Raw genomic sequence first — 23,871 nt, 5'->3', positions numbered from 1 at the left:
CCAGCCCATGGCTGCTGTCCTTACATCTATCCCAAGAGAAAAGTCTCCATACCCTACAGGAAATGATCATCCCAGGACTTCCAACAGCCAGAGTGACCCTGCCGAGGTCAGACCTAAGTCCTTCAGGACACGGTCATTGCAAAGAGGACTGAGTGGGAAATGGCTCTCACCTGCGAAGGCCACGATGGGGTGCTCCCTCCGCGCACACAGCTGCTGCTCACCGCTGGGTTCACTGGCGACATCCTGGGAGCTGGAGAGGTGGAACACCAGCAGTGTGAGGCTGGGCGGCAACAGGGTGACAGCCAGGGGTCCCGGGAACACCATGGTGGGCCCCTCTGCAGTCCTAGCTCCCGGAGGCAGGCAGGGAGAAGACCTGCAATGAAGGACTCAGTCTCACTACGTGCTCCCTTGGCAATGCTCACTTCTTCCAAGTTCCTCTCGGTTGTCAGCAGCCCCATGGGTTTGTTTGTTTAAATAAAGTTATATTTTATTTATGTTACTTAGAGTTTATTATGCTCTAGTAATGCAAAGTTATAGATCATATCCTGAAAGCTAATTTCCCTTGGAATGGTTTTCTACACAAAGCTGACAAATTATAGAGCTTTTTCTATTATGACCCCAAATGACTTAAAATTAGTTTTAATGATAAAGGTCATATCTTAAGGATTTTAATAAATGGAGCTGGGACAAGTGAAGAGCCATTTATAAAAAGATAAATGTGGATCTATAACTCACACCTTATACTAGGAAAAATTCCAACTGGATACAAATTAAATGCTAAGAATAAAGCCATCAAAATAGTAAAAGAAAATGTGGGCAAAATTCTTTATAACCTTGGGGTGGAGAACCATGACTCAAAGTCCAGAAACTATTAAAGGAAAAATTGACAAATTTATATACAGATTACAAACTTCTGCATGCATCCCTTTCCCCCACCCCCAAAATCAAACATCAAGCAAAATCAAAAGGCAAACGACAAACTGGAAAAAAAATTGCAATTCATATCACAGACAAGGGGCTAATATTCCTCATATGTCAGGAACTCCTAGGGATGAAGACTAAAAAGATCAACAATCCAGTAGAAAAATGGGCAAGGAATATAAATGCACACAGGCTTAAAAACATGAATGACACTTATTCTAACTCATAGTAAGAGCAATGCAAATTAAAACTTAGACTAAGATACCTCTGATCACCTATCAGCTTAGCAACAACCCACGTTAGACAACACACTGTTGGTGAGGCAGTGAAAAAGGGGGCACTTTCATATACTGCTAGTGGGTGTGCAAAACGGTACAACCCATGGGGGCGAATCTCACAATCTCTGGCAAAATGACAGAGGTATTTAGTACCTTTTGACCTAATTTTTGAGAGTCTAGACCAGTGCTATTCAAAGTATGGTCCATGGACCAGTGTTGATCCACAAACCAATGACTTTGTGGCAAGGCAAATACAGAAATTTGAGAGTAAGTGTTTAAAAACAAATTATAGTCATTTGGCAGAGTAATTTTTATGTCTGTTGGATCTAATAACACAATATTTGGGCTTGTATTTTGCAAAGTTGTTTTTTTTTTCAATTCACTTCTCTAGTGAATCACTTTTATTAAATTTTACATAAGCATCCACCTGCGACAGACTCTAAATTGAAGAGTAAAACCTGCTCCTTCACCAAGGATAATTGAGAAACAAAAATAGACTATAGAGGCACCTGCACATGTACAAAGTGATTTATGCGCGGGATTGTTCCTGTGGCATCCTTTGAAATAACAGAAGATAGGAAACGACCAAATATCTAGCAACCGGAGACTGCTTCAATACGCTACAATATGTATTTGTAATGGGTACTATGGAGCTCTAGAAAAGAATGAGGATTTTCTCTAGATTTTGATATGGAGAAATCTCCAGGGTATTAAGTGGAAAAAAGCAAGGCGCAAAGCACTGTTAATAGCATGCTACCTTTTGTGTAAAATAGAGGGTAAAAATAAGTATATTTGTCTTTGCTCATCTTAGCATTAACATACACTGGAAAACTAAACCAAACTAATAATAATTTTTTAAGAAGTTTACTTGTAAATAGCCAAATGGTGATCCAGGCTTTTCAATATGTACCTTTTTATATTATTTTTGTTTTTGAATATTACATGTGTTTAATATTACCTAGTCCATAGACATTTTTTAAACCTTTTAAACACTAGTTTTGGCTCTCTAAAACTTGTAATATGGAACGGCCCCAAAAATCCCCTGGAGACCTGACTCACACGCTCAGAATCGGCTCTCACCCTCTCTCCTTCCAGGGCCCATCCACTGTGTCACCAAGCCCTATGGACCCCACTTCCCTCACAGGTCCCTAACCCACTGAGTGGCCTCCTTGTTGTCACTTTCCTCATCTATGAAATGAAAGGTTGAACTAGCTCAGGGATTCCAGGCTGGGGGAAGAGGTGAATCAGAATCACTTCTACTGGGGCTGGAGGCCCAGGGCCAGCTGGTGAGTGATCCCAAAGGTGATTCTGCTGCTAGAGGCCCCTGGGGTTCGATCCCCCTCTAAGACCCTTTGCTCCCAAACCCACCTGTCTTCCCTTCCTACTGCACTGCCTTACCTTAGGTCTGGAAAATTGCAGTAGGATGATTTTCCTGGTGCCTAAGTTTCCTCTTATGTGTGTGAAATGGGTTAACACCTATCCTTGCATTGCTGCAAGGCTTCAAGGAAATACCCCAGTGGCCACACGGTGTATGCCCAGCAGAGTCCCCCCTTCTCCCTTACCCTGCTCCATCCTGCACCCCATGGGGCACTAGTTCCTAGAGCACCTCCTTGATCCTCTCATACAGAGCCTGGCCATCCCTCTGAGCAGAGACACTCTTTGAGGGAGGTTTGGCCCAAGCTTATTCCCTGGAATTTTTTTTCACCCTGCTGCTCCCACGGAGTTAGTCCTCAGTGCTAAGCTGCCTGGGGCTTGGGACTGCTGTCCTGTCCCTACTGCCCACCATCTCCTTTCCCTGACACTCATGCCCGGACTCGGGGGAAGGAGGAATCAACGGTCAGGGCCAACCCTCCACAGCCAGTCAACCTGGGTTCAAATCCCAGCTCTTCTCCTTATCAGCTGTGCAACTCTGGGAAAAATACTTAACGTCTCCCTGCCTTAGGTTCCCCAGATTGAGAGTGAGAATAGCAAAATCAACTCCCTTAGCAGATGTATGTATTAAAGGAGTTATTATCTTTAAAAGGCCTGAAACAGTGCCTGGCAGACAGGGAGCATCCATTAGTGAGAGCTATTCTGGTGCCCTGGAGGAAGTGGGGCAGGCTGGGGGACTTCCTTTTGATCTTTGACACCTGTGCTGGATGTCTTCTATTTGTCCCTCCACTCTCTCTCTTCCTCCCAGCTCTGTGCCTAGGCTGCATCCAGGGACTTTTTACTTCTGTTTGGCCAGTGGAGGGTGGGTGGCACTGGCAGCACAGTGAGCTCCTGTCCTATGGGTTTCTCTGCCTCTAGGTTCCAGCAATCAATAACCCCCCTCCTCCCTTCAGGCCTAAGGGTACCGCCTCCTCCTCACCAGCCTCAGGGTACCCACAGTGAGCAGACGCATATGGTTCCCAAATCCCTCCCCACAGCTTTGTAAACAGCTGCTTTATTAAAGTGCCCTCCTACTTCCCACTTTGAGTGTGCCATCTGTTTCCTAGGGGGACCCTGGCTGATACAATACCTATGTGGTGATATTCAACACATATGCAAATATCTTTGTAGACCTTAGCTGGGCTTTACCTCTATCAGCAACTCGGGGCATCTAAGTTGTAGGAAGCTGTCCTCCCCTCATTATTCCCAATCCTCCCCCTCCCTCCTACTCCCTTCCCAGGACTCCCTGCCTCCCCACCCCAGATCTGACTACCACCCCCAAAGCCCCTAGGCTTGGCCCTCTGTGTGGCCACATCCTGAACTCTGGGACCTGAATTAGAAGCACACCCTGGGCCTCCTCCCCTCCCCCAGAACTCAGGCCTTAAAGTCCGTAATTTCCAAAGAAGTTCCACTCAATTATGGTTTTTATGTAAGTATGTCTTCCAAGTCCCTCCTGAATCTGTAATTGCTAGATTAATATCACTCCCTCCGCCTAGCTCCAACACAGCGTTTCTGTTGTTTGAGGAGAAAGGAAGGGAACACAGAGCATGAATGGGGGCCAGAAAGGACTGAGGGCAGGACCTGGATTCCAGACCTCCTCTACTCAGGTGAGGGAGGAGAAAAAGCAGCCAGAGCAGCAGACGGATGAATGGGCACACTGCACTCAGACTAGAGCGTCACCCAGACAGGCTGGACGCTGATCAGGGAGGACACAGGAAAATCCTTTTTTCAGATGAGCATTCGCATCCTTAGGAGTGTGACGGTGGGTCATCCCAGGGGCCACACACGCAGGCCTGTTTTGCCATCACCTTCAAGGACCTCTTCTGCTCTTGGCAAGGAAGTCAGTAGACCCTAAGAAGGGTGCAAAGGAGGGACAGAAGGAGCAGGGCAGCGAGGAATGAGGCTGAAGTGTGGGGTGTTGATGGTCAGGGCAGGGCTCAATGAGCCAGGGCTTGCAGCTCTGCAAACGCCAGCAGAACAGGACGTGCCATGCTGAAAATGGACAAGCAGTCAATCCCTACAGCACCAAGAGGGTGACAGCATCTGACTTTTTGAGCAGACTTCTACATTCTTGGAAGGGAGCAGGGAGTGACTTCCCAATGCCCAAGAATTCTTCATCTTTGGAAATTATCTCCCTTCTACCCACAGGTTAAAGGGGTAGGTCCTTAGCAGCCTTATATACACACCTTATCCCCACTCCATCATAGCCGCTTGCACCAAGCACAGTCATGTGGTCAAAACAGACCAATCAGATGGTCTCTCATGGCAATTGGGTGAATAACACTTCCTCTCACCCCCAGGGCCACGTTAGTCTTTGTAAAGGGACCTGGAACATATAATGTGGGCCCTGTGGCATGGCTATCTCCCACCTGTTATGTGGGCTGAGGAGGGGAGCTGAGACCATCTGAAGACAGAGACCAGTGACAGGAGCCAGACAGCAGAAACTCTCTGAGATGCTGACAGCCTTCCAGCTCCCAGCTCCATCCCTTTCCAGAGGTCTGACTCCATTCTACTTCCACAAGCCACCCGCTCCTGGATCCTTGTAATAAAATGTCCCCTGTTCTTGCTTAAGCCAGTCAGAGTTGGGTCAGACCAGGAGTCGCCTATGTAGCATTGCCTCCTCGTGTCCATTCTTCCTTCCTCAAGCAGCCTCTGCATCAGTGTAGGGTGGGGACAAGGTGCCCTGCTCAAAGCCTTCCTGGCCTTCTTGACAGGGGTCACCAGGGAAAGGCGTGAGGAAGTCATTGGTGGGGCTTATGTCTAAGAGGGCTTTCCTTCTTCCCACCTGGCCTTCAGATGGGACGGGCGGTACTACATCAGCCTCTGCCGCTTTAAGTGAAATGACCTTTAGCCAAGTGATAAAGATTGTGGTGCGGATGATAGGAGGAACCTGGGATGCGGAGGACAGAACAGCTCTTGTCTGCCTACTTCCAGACTTCTTTCCCACGTTTAACCATCACGCTTCTATGCCTGTTTCCCTGTCTGTGAAATGGGGAGAATAATAATCCCTACCTCAAAGAGTTGTTGCAAAGATTAAAGGAGTTATTTTGTCTGACAGGCTTAGAACAGCACCTGCCACAAAATAAGGCATTGTATAAGGGTTGCTTATTATTATTGTTGTTGTTGTTGTTGTTGTTGTTGAATAATTCCTAATTCGTTTAAGTTCTTGTTTTCAGCTCTCAGTTATCCCAGGCACCATTCCTATCCCATAGATTTTGGTTTCTTATACTTACAACCAATATACCTAAGACAAACAGAAATTTCTAATATGTTTGTCTGATCTGATGTTAAAAGAATCCCAGAATTTCTCCACTGGCAGTGGGTAGATGACACAGGGAGATCTTCCTGAGTGTTGTGGAGTACATGGAAAGTCCTGAGCTTGGGAGGCTGCAGACCTGGGTGCAACTATTAGTGTCCTCACCTACAAAATGAGGCTAATAGTCCCTGGCCTTAGGGAGGATGCTTGTAATGCCCCCAGAACTAAGTCTGGCACAGAGTAGGCCCTGTGTGAAATCCATTTGTATAAATGTATTCATGCACATAGAATATTCAACGAGTTACCCAAGGGTCTGTCCCAGGTTCATCACTCACTCATTTATATAAAACTTCACTGAGCATTTAGTGAATATCTACTGTGTGCTGGGCCCTGTACAGATAGGGGAAGGGAGATGCCTACATGAGAAAAGTGTGGTCCTTACCTTCAAGGAGCTTACAGTTAATAGAGAATAAGAGACATTTCCCCAAGGAACAATCTATCACAAGGCAGAGACAGTGACCCACTGGGGCCTAGGGTCTGGATGGGTATGGGGGCACAGAAAGCCTGTGCTTTGCCCTGTCTCGGGGCTGCTTTGTCACTGGCACTGTGGTATGGTACTTATTCTAGGAGTGGGGGAAGGGAGGCACACCAACGGACTCCTGCTATTTTGGGAAACCCCTAGTGATAAGGAAAGTATTTTCCCAAACCATTGGCCAGAGCTGCTGCTGCCTTCTCTCCCGCTGCTGTCCCAATTTCCCATAGTCCTCCATATGGGGTCACTCTAATGGCGACTGGAGGCGTGTGAATGCATGTGCATGTACATGAGAGAATGTACACCCACGCAGGCACCCCCTTGAGGATGCCTCACCTTCTATGGGACTTCTCCAGGGCTCACTTTCCCAGCACAGATAGTGGGAGAAGGATTAGCGGAAACTGTGGGAGGGGATAAAATTGCTGAGTGAGAGAGAAGGGCAGAGGGCCAAGGCCAGAGCTGTTGGAAGGCCCACAGTTATAGAGGGACTTTTGCTCTTCTCTCTGGGGCAAAGGATGAGGGGCACAGGGGTGGAGTGTGTGTGTGTGTGTGTGTGTGTGTGTGTGTGTGTGTGTGTGTGTGAGAGCTGATCACCCACAAAGCCCAAACTGGCTTCCCAACAGGCTCCCCGCTGCACAACATGCTCTACCCTGCTTGCCAGAGAGCAGATGATCCAGACCTTCCTACAGTGGGGAGGGGCTGAATGTCCACACTGAGGACCATCCAAATCCTTCACCAATCCATTCAGTATGAGGATGAATAAGGGCATCCCAGCCCTCCCGCCAGTTCCAGTCCTACAAAGGAGAGGAAAGCATGGGTAGACTGGGAGGGGATCTGAAGGGAGGTATAAGGTGCCCTGGGGAAGGGAAGTGAGAGGAATGCCAGTGGGATGGAAGTCTAAGATGCCTCACCTAGAAGACAGCACTCAAATAGGGCCTGAAGGAAAGAAAAAAGGAACTTCCGCAGCCACTGGGGCAAGAACACTCCAGACTGAGGGCAAATGGCACAGGCAAATGCTTGGTCCTGGACCATCCTCACATAACCAGTGAGGCTGGAGAGAAGGGCAGAGGGAGATGGAGAGAGAGATGAGTCTGGAAAGGACGACTGAGGCCAAATCATGGGAGACATTAGTGCAAACCTAAAGCATCCAGAGGTTTTCTTCTGCAGAAAAGGAGGGCCTATCGATGGTGTGGGGCCGTGGGAGGATGTGCTTGGATCTGGGCTTCGGGAAGTTAGGTGGCAGCGGCAGTGGGAGGGATGGGTTAAAGCAGGCCATCTGTCTGCAGGGCAACTCTAAGGTCTGGAACTGGGTGCCTCTTCCTCCAAGAGAACCCAGCCCCACGGCCAGAACAAGGCTGAATTTCAGCCCCCACTTGCACCTCCTGGAGGACAGACCAGCTCTGCTGCAGGAGGTGGCCCTGGATAGAAGCAGGGAGAGACTGGAGGGCCAGGTAGGAGAGCGGAACCAAGACAGCCGTAAAGACCCCTCAAGTTACTGCTGCAAGGGGTCCCTTCCAGAACAACTGGGGACCTCTTTTCTTCTGATTGATAAAAAGGGTGTAATCAGAAAGGCAAAGACCACCTAGGTCCCTAAAAGATGAGGGCTTAAATAAACACAGCTGCTGTGTATTGAAAATGTGCCAGGCCCTGTGTTTAGCTTTCTCTGCAAGACCGCATGGCGATTTGGCAAGAAAGCTAAGAAATGCCTTTGTGATCACCATTCTCAGTTGATAGGAAGAAATGAGGTTAGTGGGGCTAAGGAACACGCCCAAGATCCCAGCGCCCGTTGATAACGGAGTTGAGATTTGAACCCGAGACGGCCTGCTGCAGAAGCCCAAGCTCTGGGCCACTCCCTACAGCACCCTTCCCGGAGGAGACCGGCCCCAGCCCTCCTGGCACCTTCCGTAGCCCTAGCTCTGCGCATTCTCACAGCAGCCTTAGAAGCTTAATTTGGTTTCCTGAGTTGGCTTTCTGACCAGGGAGAGCGCTTTATGGCTATAAATTATTAAACTGACTTCCTGCTGCAAATCAGCCTCCTGTGAGTTTGAGCTGTGGGAGCCAGTTTTTCCAGGACCTAAGCGGCTCTGGATAAAGAAATTCCAGTGGCTGCTGATGGACACGGAAGAGTCCAGAGGCCTGGAGCCAGCACACAGACAGCCGCCTGGTGGGGGCCTCCCCCAGCCCAGGCTTGACAACCAGGGGCCAGGTTGGGTGGAGAGAACCAACCGCTTCCTTTTGTCCCCACCTCAAGCTTGGCCCTTGAGCCCTTGAGGACCTCGGGGAAGGGGGGCCCAACGGTTCTCCTTCCCGGGCCCCCTCCCTTCTTGACTCCATTCAAAGTCTCCACTTGGCTGCCTGCCTGGGAAAGGGGGAGAAAAAAAGAAGGAAAAGAAAAGAAGAGGAAATAGGAGGGAAACCAAGAGCAGGAAAGAGTATATTCTGTCCGAGGTTTGGTGGGGAGGGGAAGGCGTGGGGAGTGCCCCCTCACTCCCCCACCCCCACTCAGAGCCACGAATGCCATCTTCCCACCCACCCATCACTCACTACTTGGGGGGCAAAGCTTAGCCAAGCTCAGCACAAAGATAAAATTGAGATGCAGATTCCTTCCCATTGCTCTGAATAGAGCAGATTGGATACGGATTTTCCTCTTTTCTTCCCATTTAGACCATCTGGGCGACTGGGGCCCAGAGGGAAGGTTGGGACCAGGTGGGGGAGGGGACAGAGGCTTGGAAACACTGCCCAGCACTTTTCAGCACTGGAACCTGAGGGTGAGGATGTGGATGCCTCCCCCCACCCCCACCCGCTTTCCTAGGGGCAATTTTGTTCCCTGTTTTTGCACTCTGCTCACCAGGCAGGGCCGGCCTCTCCTCAGTCTATTCCTAGCCAACTTCAGGTCGCGTGCATTTGTCCCATCCGTGTTTGGCAGTCCTTCCTGCAGTCCCACCCACAACCCCCAAATGCAATTAAAAGGAAAAACGTGATCACAGAAAGTTTAACAAGACAAGCTCTTAAAGACCACTTGGTTCAACCTTGTGTTTTACAGATGGGGAAACTGAGGCTTGGGAGAGCGTATCTGGTTCAAGATTGGGCAGGGAGCTGCTGGGAGTACCAAGACCAAAATAACAACAAAGATCATGTTATGATGTGTCAAGCAGTGTTCTATGCTCTTTATATTGTGCTATTTAATCTTCACAATAACCCTGTGAGGCAGGTACTCTCAGATTCCCCATTTCACGGATGGGGACACTGAGGTACAGGCCAGTTAAGTAACTTGCATAAAGTCAAACAGGTAGAAGCCTCATCCAAACCCAGGCAGCAGGGCTCCAGGACCAGCCCCTTGCACAGTCTCAGTGCACCACGCAGGAAAACGGCATCATTTGACATAGTCCTGTGAGCAGAGCCCAGGCCTAGTGGGCTTCTCGCCAGGGCAAGCAAGCTGCTCCAGCAATCATTTGCAGATGGTGAAACCTCTAAAGCACAGTCCACAACCATTCCATATTTATAATCATGGAATCTGGACTTGCTCCTCTGAACAGAGTATGTCAATACAAGGTCGGAACTGAAAAACAAGAATAGGAAGACCGTTTCTATAGCTTGGGAAAATGAACAAGTGTGAACCTCGCGAGGGTAACTTTGTAGGCGATGACACGTATGTGGAGGAAGATGACCAAACACATGAGGAGAGAACGTTAGCGGGAGGAGCCATGGGTTGGGACTCGCACGTCGCCTCATAGCTGTAGCGCAGCTGTGATGAAATAAGGTAAATAGCAAGTTTGGGTCACGCCTTGCACAGATAAGTATTATGAATGATGCTGGTCGCACCAAGGTGGTTTGATGATGAGTAGGGATTTGTTTTTTCTGTTTTCTAAACATTCTGCAATAGTGTATTGTTTCTGCAATGAAAGAGAAAAAAAAGAAGACTTGCCTACTTTAATTGCTGGAATTAAATGCTAAGGATGTTGCCAAACACAAATCAAGCTTATCTGGGCATTATTAGAGCAACCTCCTTTTTCTCCTTCCATGGGCAAGCTCTCTCTGTGGAAACACTTTGCTATCAGATATGCAGCTGCTCTATAAAATGAAAACTGCATTTGAAAACATGCCTACAGCTCAAAAACAGATGGCAAATCCAGCTAAAGGCCTGGTTTTCTTGGGGTTTCAGTGACAGATTCACTTGCTCAACAGAAACCTTTGTGGGAGCCCCCTTTTCCCTTCACTCTCCTGAGCATGGTTCCGCAACACCAGGAAAGCTAGCTCTCTGATTCAAACAGCTTCTAAAGAGATGGATGGTGTTAATGGCTACACAACAGTGCGAATGTCCTTAATGCCACTGACTTGTACACTTAAAAATGGTTAAAATGGTTTGGTGGGAATGTGAAATGGTGCAGCCACTATGAAAAACAGTGTGGTAGTTCCTGAAAAAATTAAAAATAGAATTACCAAAAAATCCAGCAATTTCACTTCTGGATATATGTCCAAAAGAACTGAAAGCAGGGACTCAAAAAGATATTTGTACCCCCTGGCTCACAGCAGCATTACTCACAATAGCCAAAAAGGGGAAGCAACCCAACTGTCCATCCATGAATGAATGGATAACCAAAATGGGGTCTATACACACAATGGAATATTATTCAGCCTTAAAAATGAACACATGCCACAACGTGGATGGACCTTAAAGACATTATGCTGAGAAATAAAGCCAGACACAAAAGGACAAGTATTGTATAATTCCACTTATATGAGGTACCTAAAATAGTCAAATTCATAGAAACAGGAAGTACAATAGAACGGTGGTTGTCGGGGGGGGGGCTGGTGGAGGGGAGAATGGAGGGTTGTTATTTACTGGGTACAGCGTTTCAATGTGTAAGAGGGGAAGAGCTCTGGAGATGAATGGTGATGACGGTTGTACAACAATGTGAGTATATTCAATACTACTGAACTATACACTTAAAAATGGTTAAGATAGTAAATTTTATGGTATGTGTATGTTACTACAATTAAAAAGAGAGCCCCTAAACTCCACTGGCCTAAGGAGGACCAGAAGGTGTGCTGCTTACACCCCAGAAGATGGGGTCTTCTCTGGCTCTTCCTGCAGAGTGGTGCCCACTGCCAGCCCCTCACTCTCCCCCAGGGCATGCTTAGCCCTGACCAGTGAGTGAAGTGAGCCCACCACTGTATTTGTTTCCTGTTGCTGCTGTAACCAATTTCCATAGGCCTAGTGGCTTCAAACAACACATTTATTCCCTTACAGCTCTGTAGGTTAGAAATCCAACACGGGCCTCCATGGGCTAAAATCAAGGTGTTGGCAGGGCTGCACTTCTTTCTGGAAGCTCTAGGGAAGAATCCATTTCCCTGACTTTTCCAGCTTCTAGAGGCTGCCCACATTCCAGCTTCAGGGCCAGCAACACTGCCTCTCTCACCATTCTTCCAGAGTTACATCTCCTTCTATTGCAGCTGGGAAAGGTTCTCTGCTTCCCAGAACCCACGTGAGTGCACTGGACTTACCCAGATAATCCAGGGTGACCTCCCCATGTCAAGATCCTTAACTGAATCCCATCGGCAAAGTTCCTTTTGCTGCAGAAGGTGAGAGAGTCACAGGTTCTGGGGATAAGGACATGGATGTCTTCGGTGGGCCGTTATTCTGCTTACCACACTCCCCATACACACTCGCACCCAGTCATTCACACGCGGCAAATACTTCTGCCGTCGAGCCTCATCCAGGCTTGAATTTCTGAAGAAGGAAGAGCAGTAGCTGGCAGGTCACAGCCAGTCTCGGGGAGGAAAAAGAGGCTACTGCTGAGGGGACGGTCAGAGAGCGTGATGTGTGAGCCCGAGGAGGTGGGGAGATGACATGCACGGGGAAAGGGAGCAGCATGTCCCATGGGAAAGAAGACAGTCCCAAAATGCCAAGGGAAGATCGTGGGAAAGACCTGACAGGTGAACTGCACTTCACACAAAGAAATCCATGAACATTGGCACAAAAGTTTTACCAAAGGGTGATTATTATTCACTTCCTAACAGGATTTTCCAAAACATGCTTTAAGTCATGAGTTCTACTGTGTTCTTAAAATAGGATTTACACCCAATTTTTCAGCAACACATAAAGGATGCTTGTAAATCTATTGAAATGAAGTGAGACGAGTAACATCTGCCACCTTCTGTGCTGGTGGTGTCAGAGGGAGCGGGAAGGAAGCACTGGTGAGGGTAACGGGCTCAGGCTCGAGCCTGGTCCCGGGAAAGCCATCCAGTTAATCCTCCCAGTGACCTTGCCTCATTTCACACAGGTGCAAACCGAGCGTAGAGAGGTGAGGGAAGGGAGAACGACAGGTCAGGAGCTGCCCTCTAACCCCAAGGCTCTGCTCCTTCTGCCTTTCCTTAGAGAGGGTGGCAAGGAGTTGTGTGTCTGTGTCAAGACAGAAGCTGTACCCCTCCAACATGCACACAGCACTCAGGGCTTACCTAGTGGGTCATTTCTGGAATGATACTGAAACTTTCAGTTAGGGACAAAGCCTATCATCCTAAAGTTATTAAATCCCAATGCCCTGAAACAGGTAAAATCGCCATAATGTAAATGAATGGTTGATTTCCTGTTTCTCTGGGGAGCCAGCAAACACAGGGCACCCAAAGGAACAAGGGCTTCAGCCCCATTTCCCTCCCTCTCTTGGCCACAGAGCCTGCTGGAAATACTCCTTGGACTTCAAAGCAGATAACATAGAGGAAGGTGCCATCAAAATCTTGGACACTGCGCCTATTTCTCTGCCATTACACTGTCCAGGTTCCTTCCAACCTCTCAGTTGGCCCTAACCTTAATTTTTGGTTCTTTCTCCCCAATATGTGGTTCTCCAAGGTTCTATTCCCAGTGGTCTCTTCTCTCACTCTGACTGCTCCCAGGGCGGTCTCAGCATCCCCCCACTCCCTCTTCTCCAGGGTTTCCGCTTCCGCCCCGGCTCCATCACCTCCCCCCCCCCAGATCTCCAGCCCCTCTCTTCTGGACTCCAGACCGCACGGCCATCTCCAGCTCACTGTCACCCAGACATCTCTACTGCAGCCTGCCCCAAATAAATTTGTCATTTCCCTCCTTTAACATGTTCCTCTCACATCCCCCGTTTCTGTCAATGGAACTACAATCCCCCAGGTGACCTGACTGACATCTCAGCATTCCCGGACTCCCGTCTCCCTCATCTCCCACATTCAGCCCATTGTCAAGTCCTGGCGCTTGTACCTCTGCAGTGGATCCCAACCCCGATGTCCTCAGGGCTGGCAGGTGACATATGAGCTAAGTGAACAGGGAGGGCCAGGGGAGGCTAGGAGGGCAGGCACCCCACTAGGACACGACAGCTGTGACTCCTGTTTTCCAGCTGACTGTTCCCGCCTTCTCAGGACGCGGGTCTGGATCTGTCCATTTTAAAAGAAACTCTATACATCCGATTCATGTGGCATTCTCTTATTTTTAAATACTGACAATTACTTGCATTTTTTGAAATCCCTCTTTACACCAAACAAAATATGTCTGTTTGTGACCTGAGGGCTTCAGCCTCTCTCCCACTATTCCTTCTCTCTGTTCTCAATGCCAATACGCCCATATGTCCATGATTCCTCCTGGACAAGGAACCCCCTTCTCAGAGCCACTTCCTCTATCGTCCCTCTGCGGTCTCAGGCCCCACTGAACCAACGTTGGACTCTTCAGCTTTACATTCAGGCCCTCCAGACAGGGAGAGCATAGCGAGGCTGAAGGAGACAGAGAAGAGAAGGCTGATGCCACTCAGAGTGACAGAGCCATTAATTAACAGAGTTAAACATCTGGTGTTTAATTAACACTCTGTCTCCTCTTTCACCCTCCTTCTCGTTTTCCCTTTCCCAGAGGGCTCCACGGTGGGTGATAGAGGAGCGGAAACCTGGAGGGCAGACTGGGAAATCGGAGGGGAGGCCCTGGCTGGAGGCGGGGCAGGGAAGGAGAGGGGCGGTGAGGTCCCCATGGGCTGAAGAGAAGAGGACAGGCTAGGAAGAAGCAGGTTTATGTTTCAGTAAGAGAGACTCAGACTGGTCCAGAAGTTTCTGAGGCAGAAGCTCAGTGCCCAGGATGGAACAAGGAAGTTCTCAGCTCTGCTACGGCGACACTGCTGGTTGGTTACCTCCTTGATAGTCATTCCTCCTTGATAACAACACGCATGTTGCACAGAGCGGCAATGTTCCTAACCCCAGGTGACATGGCTTCCCAACCTCTCACACAGTTAGGGGTGGTCATGTGCATAGTTCTGGCCAATAAGAAATAAGTGGAAGTCAGCGACGGACTCTGGGAAAGTGCTGCTTTCCTTATAAGAGAACAGACTCAGATGGCACCCTCCTGTCCCCTTCCTTACTTGCACAGAAATGTGATGTCTGGAACGATAGCAGTCATTTTGAAACTATGAGACAAGAGGCATGAGAGGCCAAGAGGGTAACAGAATATCCTGATTATGTTGAACCAGTGTGCAAAGACCAGCAGCTGCTGCCATCTCCAAACCCCTGGAAAGTGATTAAATAAATCCCTATGTTTCAAGTTATCATAGGTGGTGGTTTCTGTTATTTGCAGCCAAAAGAGCTCCTTAGTGATACACTCTCTCCTCTAAACCGTCTACTCTCCAGGGAGATCACAAACTGACCACTTGTTTAATTAGAGTTGAGTGAAGTCCAGAGCAGACACTGCTGCTCAGAGCATTTCCTAGCCTGGACAGCCCAGGACCCAGGACCAGGCCTGGGAAGTAGATAGCAGTGGGGGCGTGGTTGCATTAAATGGTGAGCTCTGAGGGGTGCCCCTAAGTCAATTCATCCCCAGCACCAAGCACAGAGCCCGCCATATAGTGGGAGCTCATCTGACATGCATTGTGTGAATGAATACATGAATGGTTGAATGTGCTGCTGCTTGGCCCAGGTGTCCCAGGGACAACCAGCTGGCAGGAAGGGACTCCTTAGTAGCTAGCTTCTGCTGAGGCCAGCCTGGAATATCTCTGGCCTTCAGAAGTCCCCCAGCCCAGTTCCTATGATGTCCCCTACCCGCTTATCTGGAATTTAGTCAAACCTCCTTATTTGCTATGCATCTGGCTTCCTGTTTTGACCAAAAACCCCTTAGGCAGATGCCACAATCCTTTTTAAGCCCCCAGAAACCACCAGTGTCTTGAACACTGAAGATAATTGATAAATGCTTTCATTTGAGGTTGATGCTTCGGAGGGGTGCTAAGAGGTTGATAATATAAAGAGTTGCTCAGAAAAGAGATTCCCTGAAAATAATAGTCCCCAGATGTCTGTAGTATTGCCCCAAATTTTTCTATTAGACATGGACTACTTTGACCAGCTAGGTCACCTTAAGTAAAACATTGAATCACTCTGAACAACAGTTTATACAATGGGAATAATGATAAAACCTGTTCCGTGGTGCCATTGTGAGAATCAAATCAGTATGAAAGTACACGGTAAGAAAGTTTATTAAAATCAGCCTTTAAATGTGACTAGTCTTGGAAGAACTATCCCAGCAATTATTCCCTTTTGAATGTAACCTTGTAGTTCTTAGGATGGAGAGGAACCCTAGACCTCCCCCTTCCCAGCCACCTCACAAATGACCTCTGTACTGTCTTCAGAAGCATGTGAGGAACTTCTTGAGTTTAATTAATGTGGCAATTCATAGGCGAGAAAGAGGGGAGAAAATGTGGGGGAGGAACAGCACTGTAGCAGGTGCTATGGGTGCCCTGCCCAGAGCCCCCCTCCCACCCCCCAGCAGCCTTCTTAAGAGGCCGGCCCTTAGCCTACCGTGGTGACCCCTCACCGATATGCCTGGGAGACTGCAACCCTCACCACCACTCCAGGGCCATGGGCAGTCACCGACAGATGCAGGAGGGTAAAAGCCCCGTCTCTGTCTAACAACTTCTGTGACGCAATTCATGCTCCCGAGATTCCCGTGGGATCAGGCAGGCTTCCCCAGGCAGCACACCTTCACCTGGCTCTGTCCTGCTTCTGTCGCACTGTCAGGTGCTTCCTGTGGGCACTCCCAGTCAACCACTTGCCCAAGAATCCCAGCTCAGGCTCTGCTTCTAGGGAACCTGTCCTAAGACAAGCCCTTTGCAGAGGAGGGCTGACTGGGTGCTGGTGTCAGGACCAAGCTGCACAGCTCCCGGTTGGCCCAGGGCTCTGCCCCCTCACTCTGTATGCAAAACAAAGCGTGAAGAGGGCCAGCCCTCATCTTCTCCAGGGCTGGAGCCTTGACCAGAGCTGGTGTCTGCACCTCCATCCTGTCCTGAGCAACTCAACACCCTTTTCTCTCTGCATGGCAATGTGTGAATCCTCTCCGAGCCCCCACATTTTCCTGGAAAGCTGTAAATCCAAAAATCAATTGGTCTCCATGTCACAAGATTATCAACATGGGCCCCCAGGAATGTTTTGCATCATAGACTCACACAGTATTCATGAAGGAAAGGCTTTGGGAGACAGTGTAACTCCCCTTTACAGTTTAATCTGGATTATACTTCTGCCTCCACGCTCTCCCCTCTCATTATAATTGTGATAATTATGGTCTGCTTTATTCTCCTCTAAAGCGTTTACACAGCTGGATGGAGTCAGAAACGCATGGTTGCTAATCCCCCAACCCAAGCTGTATTTTCAGGACTGGTCTCCCCAGAAGCAATGAACCTGAGTCAGAAGGGACGGTGGTCCTGGGGGTGATGGAGCAATGGGCTGTGGTGGGGGTTGAAAAGAGCCTGAGGGGTTTAGCCCCCAGGTACTGTGCCTCTTAGATGGGAAAGGGAGGGCTATTTGCACTACTGTATGCTCCATACCAACCCCCATACCAACACAATTGGAAACATTTCTTTATAAGAAAAAATGGGGAAACAGCTCAATTTGGCTCTTCCTGAGGTTAGACATCTGAGGTCATCCTGTCCATTCACCCAGGCTCCAAGCAAGCTGGCTCCTCCCCACTCCAGGGCAGCTGGATTTGGGCCAGGGAGGGGTCACTTCATGTCAACCACACTTCTTGGTGACCTCATCAGTGTCAGGTACCCCTCGCTGTCAGGACAGTCTTGCATCTTTGCTGCACTATGAACTAACATTTATCAAGGGCCCTAATAAATGCCATGGGTCTCAAGTACTGGGGCAGACACTGTCTTCCTCTTTGGGGAGCCTTCCTTTTGAGAATTCCATGGTCTTCTGCTCATGTATTAATGCTCACCTCTGACCCCTGATACCAGGTCTTCTAATGAAAATACATGTTCTTTCTGCTTTCTAATAATTGTATCTAAGCTTTATTGTGTTCTTCATTGTATGACCAACAGTGTGTTAATCATTTCACAAGTGTCTCATTTTATCCTCACCATATGCCTATAAAATGGGCTTTATTGCTTTTTGACAGGTGAGAAAACTGAGAGGTGGGTCGCTTGCACAGAGTCACCTAGGAAGTGGCCAAGCCAGGATCTGACCTCAGGTCCATTCATGCCAAAACCCTAGCTCTTAGCCAGCCTGCTTCCCACCTCCGTACAGTGCTGCTGTAGAGATGGGTTCCCTCAAAATGTTTCCTTCCAGCTGTAGGGGTGCAGAACAGGAAGCTTCCCAGGTCTCCTCCTCACCATGTGCCCAATGCAGAGTCCAGCTGAGTTCCTCTCCCACTGTCCAGAGTTTCCTCCCTACAGCCCGTTTTCTGATAGGTTCTGAATCCATTTTTTTTTCATTTTTCCTGGCCAGGAACGCTGCTGCTGTTCAGTGCCTTCGATCATGATGATCTGTTCCAGCCTCTGCAATGAGAGCCCTCAGCTCCATTCCCATCCTGCTCCACCCTCAAGACATCCCAGCCCCTGGGTCCTTCTGGCCTTCCTGGAGCCCACCTATAACTATATCTCTAGGGTAAGGCAGCCCTCTGTGCCCCGCTGAGCTGCTCACTGCTGCAGGAGCTGAAGCCACTGGCCCCTTCTGCAACTCCACATTAGCCATCTCTTTCCAGTCACTGCTCATCAGCTGGGCTAATGGCGGGGGTGGCAGAGAGCAGTGAGGCAGATAATCCAAGGGAGTGGGAATGTAAAAATCATCTCTATGTGGCTGTGGAAGGTATTTTTGGACCTACAGTTGAATGTGGGTGTGTGTGATGTGCTAGGGATTCACAACACTTCAAACCAAATCCTGAAGAGAAACCAGCAGGGCCTGACTGTTGGTTTTAGGAATTCAAAAACCATCTGCCCTGTTCCTCTTTCCTGCTGGGCTGGGCAGCTCAGGGTCTCACACTGGCTGAGCTGCTCCCTCTCTAGAAATCAGACCCACACGGCGCCCTGAGCTACAGCCCTGGCTGCAAACGCACAGGCTGACGGGCTGGCCAGCCAAGGGAGGCCAGCTGGTGTAAGGCAGAGGGAATGGCAAAGCGCAGACTGTTGCTCCTTCAGGAGGGCGGAGCCACTCACTCCTCAGGGGCAAGGCAGCTGCTACTCAGCTCCAGCTGAGGACAGAAGCCAAATAAAACACATCAGTGAAAGGATTTGGCCTACTGACAGTGGGTTTGCCACCTCTAGCCTACTTTAGCCCACATCAGACTCTACTGGAGGGCTTGTTGAAATGAATGGCTGGGACCTATCCCTAGAATTTCTGATTCAGTTGTTCCCAGGTGGAGCCCAATAATTTGCATTTCTAACAAGTTCCCAGGTGATACTGGTCCAGGACCACACTTCTGGGGATCCACTGCTCTAGCCTAGGGGCTATACAATTGGGGAGCCTGATACTTCCTTATATTTTAATATTTGCTAGTCTTTTTCCAATAGATGACAACGCAGGAGGTAATCATGTCCTTAATAAGCAGAAAGTAAGATGGACACTAAAGGAAGGGTGAGTACGCCTTTATCACACATCAACTATGTATCGGAAGTTTTCATGAACAATATCTCATTTACTCATTGCAGTATCCCTGCAAGGTGGGTTTTATTGTCCTGACTTTACCGCTGAAGGCACAGAGATGTTCCTGACTTGGCGTAAGTGACACAGCTAGTAAAGTGACGGTTCTGGGACTGGACTCCACATCAGCCTAACTCCAACGCCCCTTTTCCCAAGCCATCAAACTCTGCAGAGAAACAAGTGTCCCTCTTTCTGGGGTTGAGCAGAGTGGCCTCCTCTTTAGGAGCCCTTTCAGTTTCTCAGGATAACTCTCACATGAAGGACTGGACCAAGAGCCAGGAGACCTGCAGAGTAATAGGTAGTAGCCTTTGCCTCCTTCCAAAGGGAAGGGTCAACCAAGACCTGGTCCTTGGGAACTGCCCAGTGGCCTGTAATTCCCAGAAGACAGAATGGGCCAACTCTGGGGCAGCACAGGGCCCTAGAAAGGCCACGCCTAAGGAAGCTACTCCTGAACAAAGCACCTTAGTTCTTTGGAATACATCAGAGCAGGATGGGGGAATGGTCTGGTTAATGTTCGTAAACTCCTAAGGGCAGGAGCTGTGTCTGTTTTGCTCACGCTGTGTCCCTAGCTCCTAACACAACACTGGACATGTAGCAGACACCAAATTACGTGTTGAATGAGAAAATGACTGAATGGTGGAACAAAGCATAGGGGATCTTTGCTCTTAGCCAAAGGGACTTTGGATAATGTGAACATGCATGGTTGAAAGTATAGGCAGACACTCATAAAGCAGCCAGCCTGGAGAAGGAAGATGTGGGCAGGTGATAACTCTGCTCAAGGTAATCGATTGGAAATGTTTTCCAAATCCAGCGTGGGCTGAGAAGCAAAGGTATTAACAGGTCTGCTGAGAGCTGACAACAACGTATCCACCTGTGGCTCCCAGCCACACTGTCTGTTGAATGAGTGAATGGGAGTCTCCCATCCTGAATGCCCAATGGGGAAGGTGTTCACACACTGCTGCGTGGGTGGTGGCGCGCCTCTGCAGAGGAAGCCAAGGAAGGGGTGGGAGGGGGGGCATGGTGAGGAGAATGTGGACTTTGAGTGGAAAGCCCTGGCTGTCTCCCTGAACTAGTCAATAGACACAATCCCAGTGGGAGCAGTGCCAGGCACTGGTTCTCTCAATCATTGGGCCCCACTGCCTCCCTTCTCCTTAAAAGAGGGGTAATGAGAACAACAGCAATAGCAATAACAGCTACTTCATAGGTATGTCGTGAAGATGAAATGCTTGTGGAAGTGGTGACACCATGAGTAGAATAAACACTCAACAAATGTCTGTTGGCCGAATGAATTCACTGACATGCACTGTGGCTGGCTCACTTCTCCCAGGTTTGAAAACGATCTCTTGCCTCTCCAGGCAGAAAAATCTCTGATCGTCTAACTTACCTTCCTCCTAATGCAACTCAACCATTGCTTCGCTGTCCATGGTGATGCAGTAGAATGGCAGTTGGTGGGACCTTTCTACAATAGTGGTTCTCCAGTATGTCCAGGAAACCAGCGGTAACAGACTCTGGAGTCGTGCACTAATGTGGAGAGCGTGCATTGACTTGATGTATGATATGCCCCATTAACGCAAATCCAAACCACATGGTGACAAACGGGTTCTGCTGCCCCGGGCATGCGGCCCCTTTTCCCTGCCTTCCAGCACATGCTGGCCCTCCCTTCATCCAGTTGTGTGTGTGCAAAACTCAGCCTGGACCAGTCATCCCCAGAACCTGAGTCAAATAACCGTCATCCTTGGATTACATACTGGTTTGCACTGCCTGTGCTATGGCTTCACTTTATTCAGCTCTTTGTTTAATCCACTAGCTCCAGGTGAAGCTCTTGGGCAAATAGGCCAGCACTGGGGAGAGAGGCCTCCATGAGTGGTGGGAGTGGTTAGCATGCTGGTCTGGGTACCCCTGAAATGACTCAGCGTTAGTGTCAGGGATCACGCGTATCTCCCTTGGATGGGCTCTGCTGCTCCTCACAGCCAGGACCCAGTCAAATCCCCTTGAGGTCTGCATTCCATTTAACAGAGAAGTCAGAGGCCCTGAGAGCAGCCACCGATCCAAACACCAAACACTCGGGGTGGGAAGTTAGCCCAGATCTGCCCTCCCGCTGCTGCAGCTCTTGGATAGTCCCTTTCTCCCCAAGTCAAGTCTTGATGGCTCATGCTGGATGTGGTTCCCAACAAATTGGAGCTGGGAGCCTGAAACCAAGAGAGCCCTACTGATGGATGACAGGTCATTCAGAGTACCTACAACCTTGTTTCAGAAACCTGGGAGCTAGAAATTACTAAATCCCAAGGTCCCCAGAAAAATCATTCTTAATACCCTCTTTCGGGCGGGAGCAGTATTGAGACTATGGGGCAAAAGAGAAACGATGGCTACTCCTCCCAGTCTGGGTCCCTGAGCCCCTGGCCCCATGACTCCAGCCTATGTTCAGGTTATGTTTCTGTCCTCTCTCTTCCCACGCCAACTTCCCAGTCAGGGGTGCCAGTCAGCCCGAGGGGAGCCAGCTGATGGCTCAGGATACATAAGCTGGTTCAGCTCAGTTTCTGAGAAGCAGCCAGCAGAGGAAGGCACCCCAAACCCTTGTGCTGCAGGTGAGTCTCCTCCCCCACTCAAGCTGAGTGAGGCAGAACCTGGCAGGTGGGGGAAGGTGCTGGAGTCAGCCCCCTGTCCTCCCCTAGAGAGGAAAAAACAACAGAAGTGGGGAGGGGCTGGGAGAAAGGAGGGAGGGGTTTAATGTGGACAAGGACCGGAGGGAACAGAAACAGTTCATCTGTTAAGGGTGTGAAAAGAGGAAGTTTTTTTACTTTTGGTTTATGTTACTGCTGTTATGATGGTGTTTGTGTAATAAATAAAACAGTGAAGGGATGAGAGCTGGAGTCTGCGCCAGAGTTGATTGGTCCTGCAGACTGGGAGGGCTGCAGATTCCTGGGAAGGCAAACACAGTGTGTGTGTGTGTGTGTGTGTGTGTGTGTGTGTGTGTGTGTGTGTGTGTGTGTGTGGAGGGGGGTGGTTAGGGAGGAGGGATTCCTGGATTCCTCAAATCCTTCAGGGTTTCTTCCTGGAAGGCTAGAATTTTCTGCACTAGGCTCAGTTCCTGGTGATCTGGGTCCTGCCAGCGCAGGTTGTAGAACATCCACAACATAATTGTGTCCCAACTTATGGGGCAAGGTCATGGGCCAGCTGGGATCTGGCTGCCATTCCCCAAGCACGCCCCGTCAGCACCCAGACCCATCTGGCAGCAAATGGTTGGCTGTGGGAAGCCAGGAGACAGAGCCCAGGCACACCATTCCCCCATCTGCTCCCCACACATGCCACACGCTGCAGCCCAGGAAGGAGAAGGCTCACAGGTGGTTGTCTGATGGGGTGGGAAGCCTGGGACAGAGAACAGGGCACACGAAGCCCCCCTGTCCAGCTCCAGCAAGAAGCCTTCCCCAGGAACTGCTCCCACTGTCTTCCCTTGCCAGGTAAGCCCCATCTCTCTTGCACAGACAGGTGAAAGACGGGTCTGAATGAAGGCCAGGCCTGGGACTACACCATCACCACTGCTCCACACATACCCCTGCAACATGCACATGTGCACATGGGTACACACTCACTGTGCACACCCACACACGCTCAGGTGCCCGAGATCCAAACTCATTCTTACAAGGCTTCTCCTGCAGGTGCAGTCAGGTAGCCTCACTGCTATCGCAGCCGTTGGCACCTGCAAAGCAGGTGACTACTGGTCCCTCTAGTTTGGGGTGGGAGGCAGGGCAGGGCACATGCTGGAGGACCTCTCAGGAGACAGTGTCTAGTTGGTGAGCAGGCCTTGGGGCCTGGTGAGGGGCAGAACAGAGAGTTTCAGCCCTGGGCCAGGGGGTGGGAGGAAAAAAGGGGATCTTTAAAAGAAGTACAGTGAGCTCTTTCTGACCCGGTATAAAGGCAGCCCTTCTTAGAGACAGAAAGATGGTCAAGATCTGACAAAGCCCTTCCAGTGCTTAATGAATGTCTCTCTTTAAACCTGGTCATTGGTGCCAAAGCCCCTTAAGCTCTGCATTCATGGAGCCCCGTTATAGTAGAAATAACAGCTAACAGGCTTTCTATTTGCAGGCATTTTTCTATAAGGACTTTATCTGTTACTTTCCCTGCAGGTCCTGCCCCACCTTCCATCTCCTTTTCCATAAAGGAACCACCTGAGTATAGAGCGGCCATGGTAGGGGCCTGATGGAGGAACGTCTGAAGTACAAGAATCCTGAAGAGGTGCCTGAAAGCGTCCTCTGCTCAAGCCCAAGGACGGAAGGGACACAGAGAATGTTGGAAGCAATGTTATTTTTCTCCTAGAAGCTGTAGTCAAGTACCTGCAGGTGTGGTCTGCAGGCAGCTGTGGGGAGCCCTGGACCCGGGGTTAGGTTGGAGGGAGGCACAGCTGAGCCCCCGCCTGCCAGGAAAGCAGGCTCTGCCCACTGGTGGGGCAGGAAAGTGTTGTGTGCTCCCCTGTCCAGCTGCACCTCTTCTGGCTCAGGCCTGAGACTTGGCAGAGAAGGACAGTGAGACCCCGAGCCAGGGAACACTGATGGCTGCCTGCGGGGGGGAACCCAAGTCGG

At 49.6% G+C, this 23,871-nt stretch overlaps 1 protein-coding gene across 4 annotated transcripts in view; it reads right to left on the bottom strand.

Moving 5' to 3' along the window:
• SEMA5B (semaphorin 5B) overlaps window positions 1-23,871 on the bottom strand; it is a 134,693-nt gene that overhangs the window by 38,983 nt on the left and 71,839 nt on the right. For all 4 annotated transcript variants that reach the window (XM_019652605.1, XM_019652610.1, XM_019652600.1 and 1 more), the window contains one exon: window positions 171-373. In XM_019652605.1, coding sequence (XP_019508150.1) covers window positions 171-324 — 154 coding nt within the window. In that variant the 5' untranslated portion in view covers window positions 325-373. The remainder of the gene's footprint in view (window positions 1-170; window positions 374-23,871) is intronic.

This window comes from Hipposideros armiger, unplaced genomic scaffold (genome assembly GCF_001890085.2).
Source record: "Hipposideros armiger isolate ML-2016 unplaced genomic scaffold, ASM189008v1 scaffold_8, whole genome shotgun sequence".
Classification (NCBI taxonomy): domain Eukaryota; kingdom Metazoa; phylum Chordata; class Mammalia; order Chiroptera; family Hipposideridae; genus Hipposideros; species Hipposideros armiger.
Note: the sequence above shows the minus strand (reverse complement) of the source record. Positions and strands in the feature narration are given on the sequence as shown.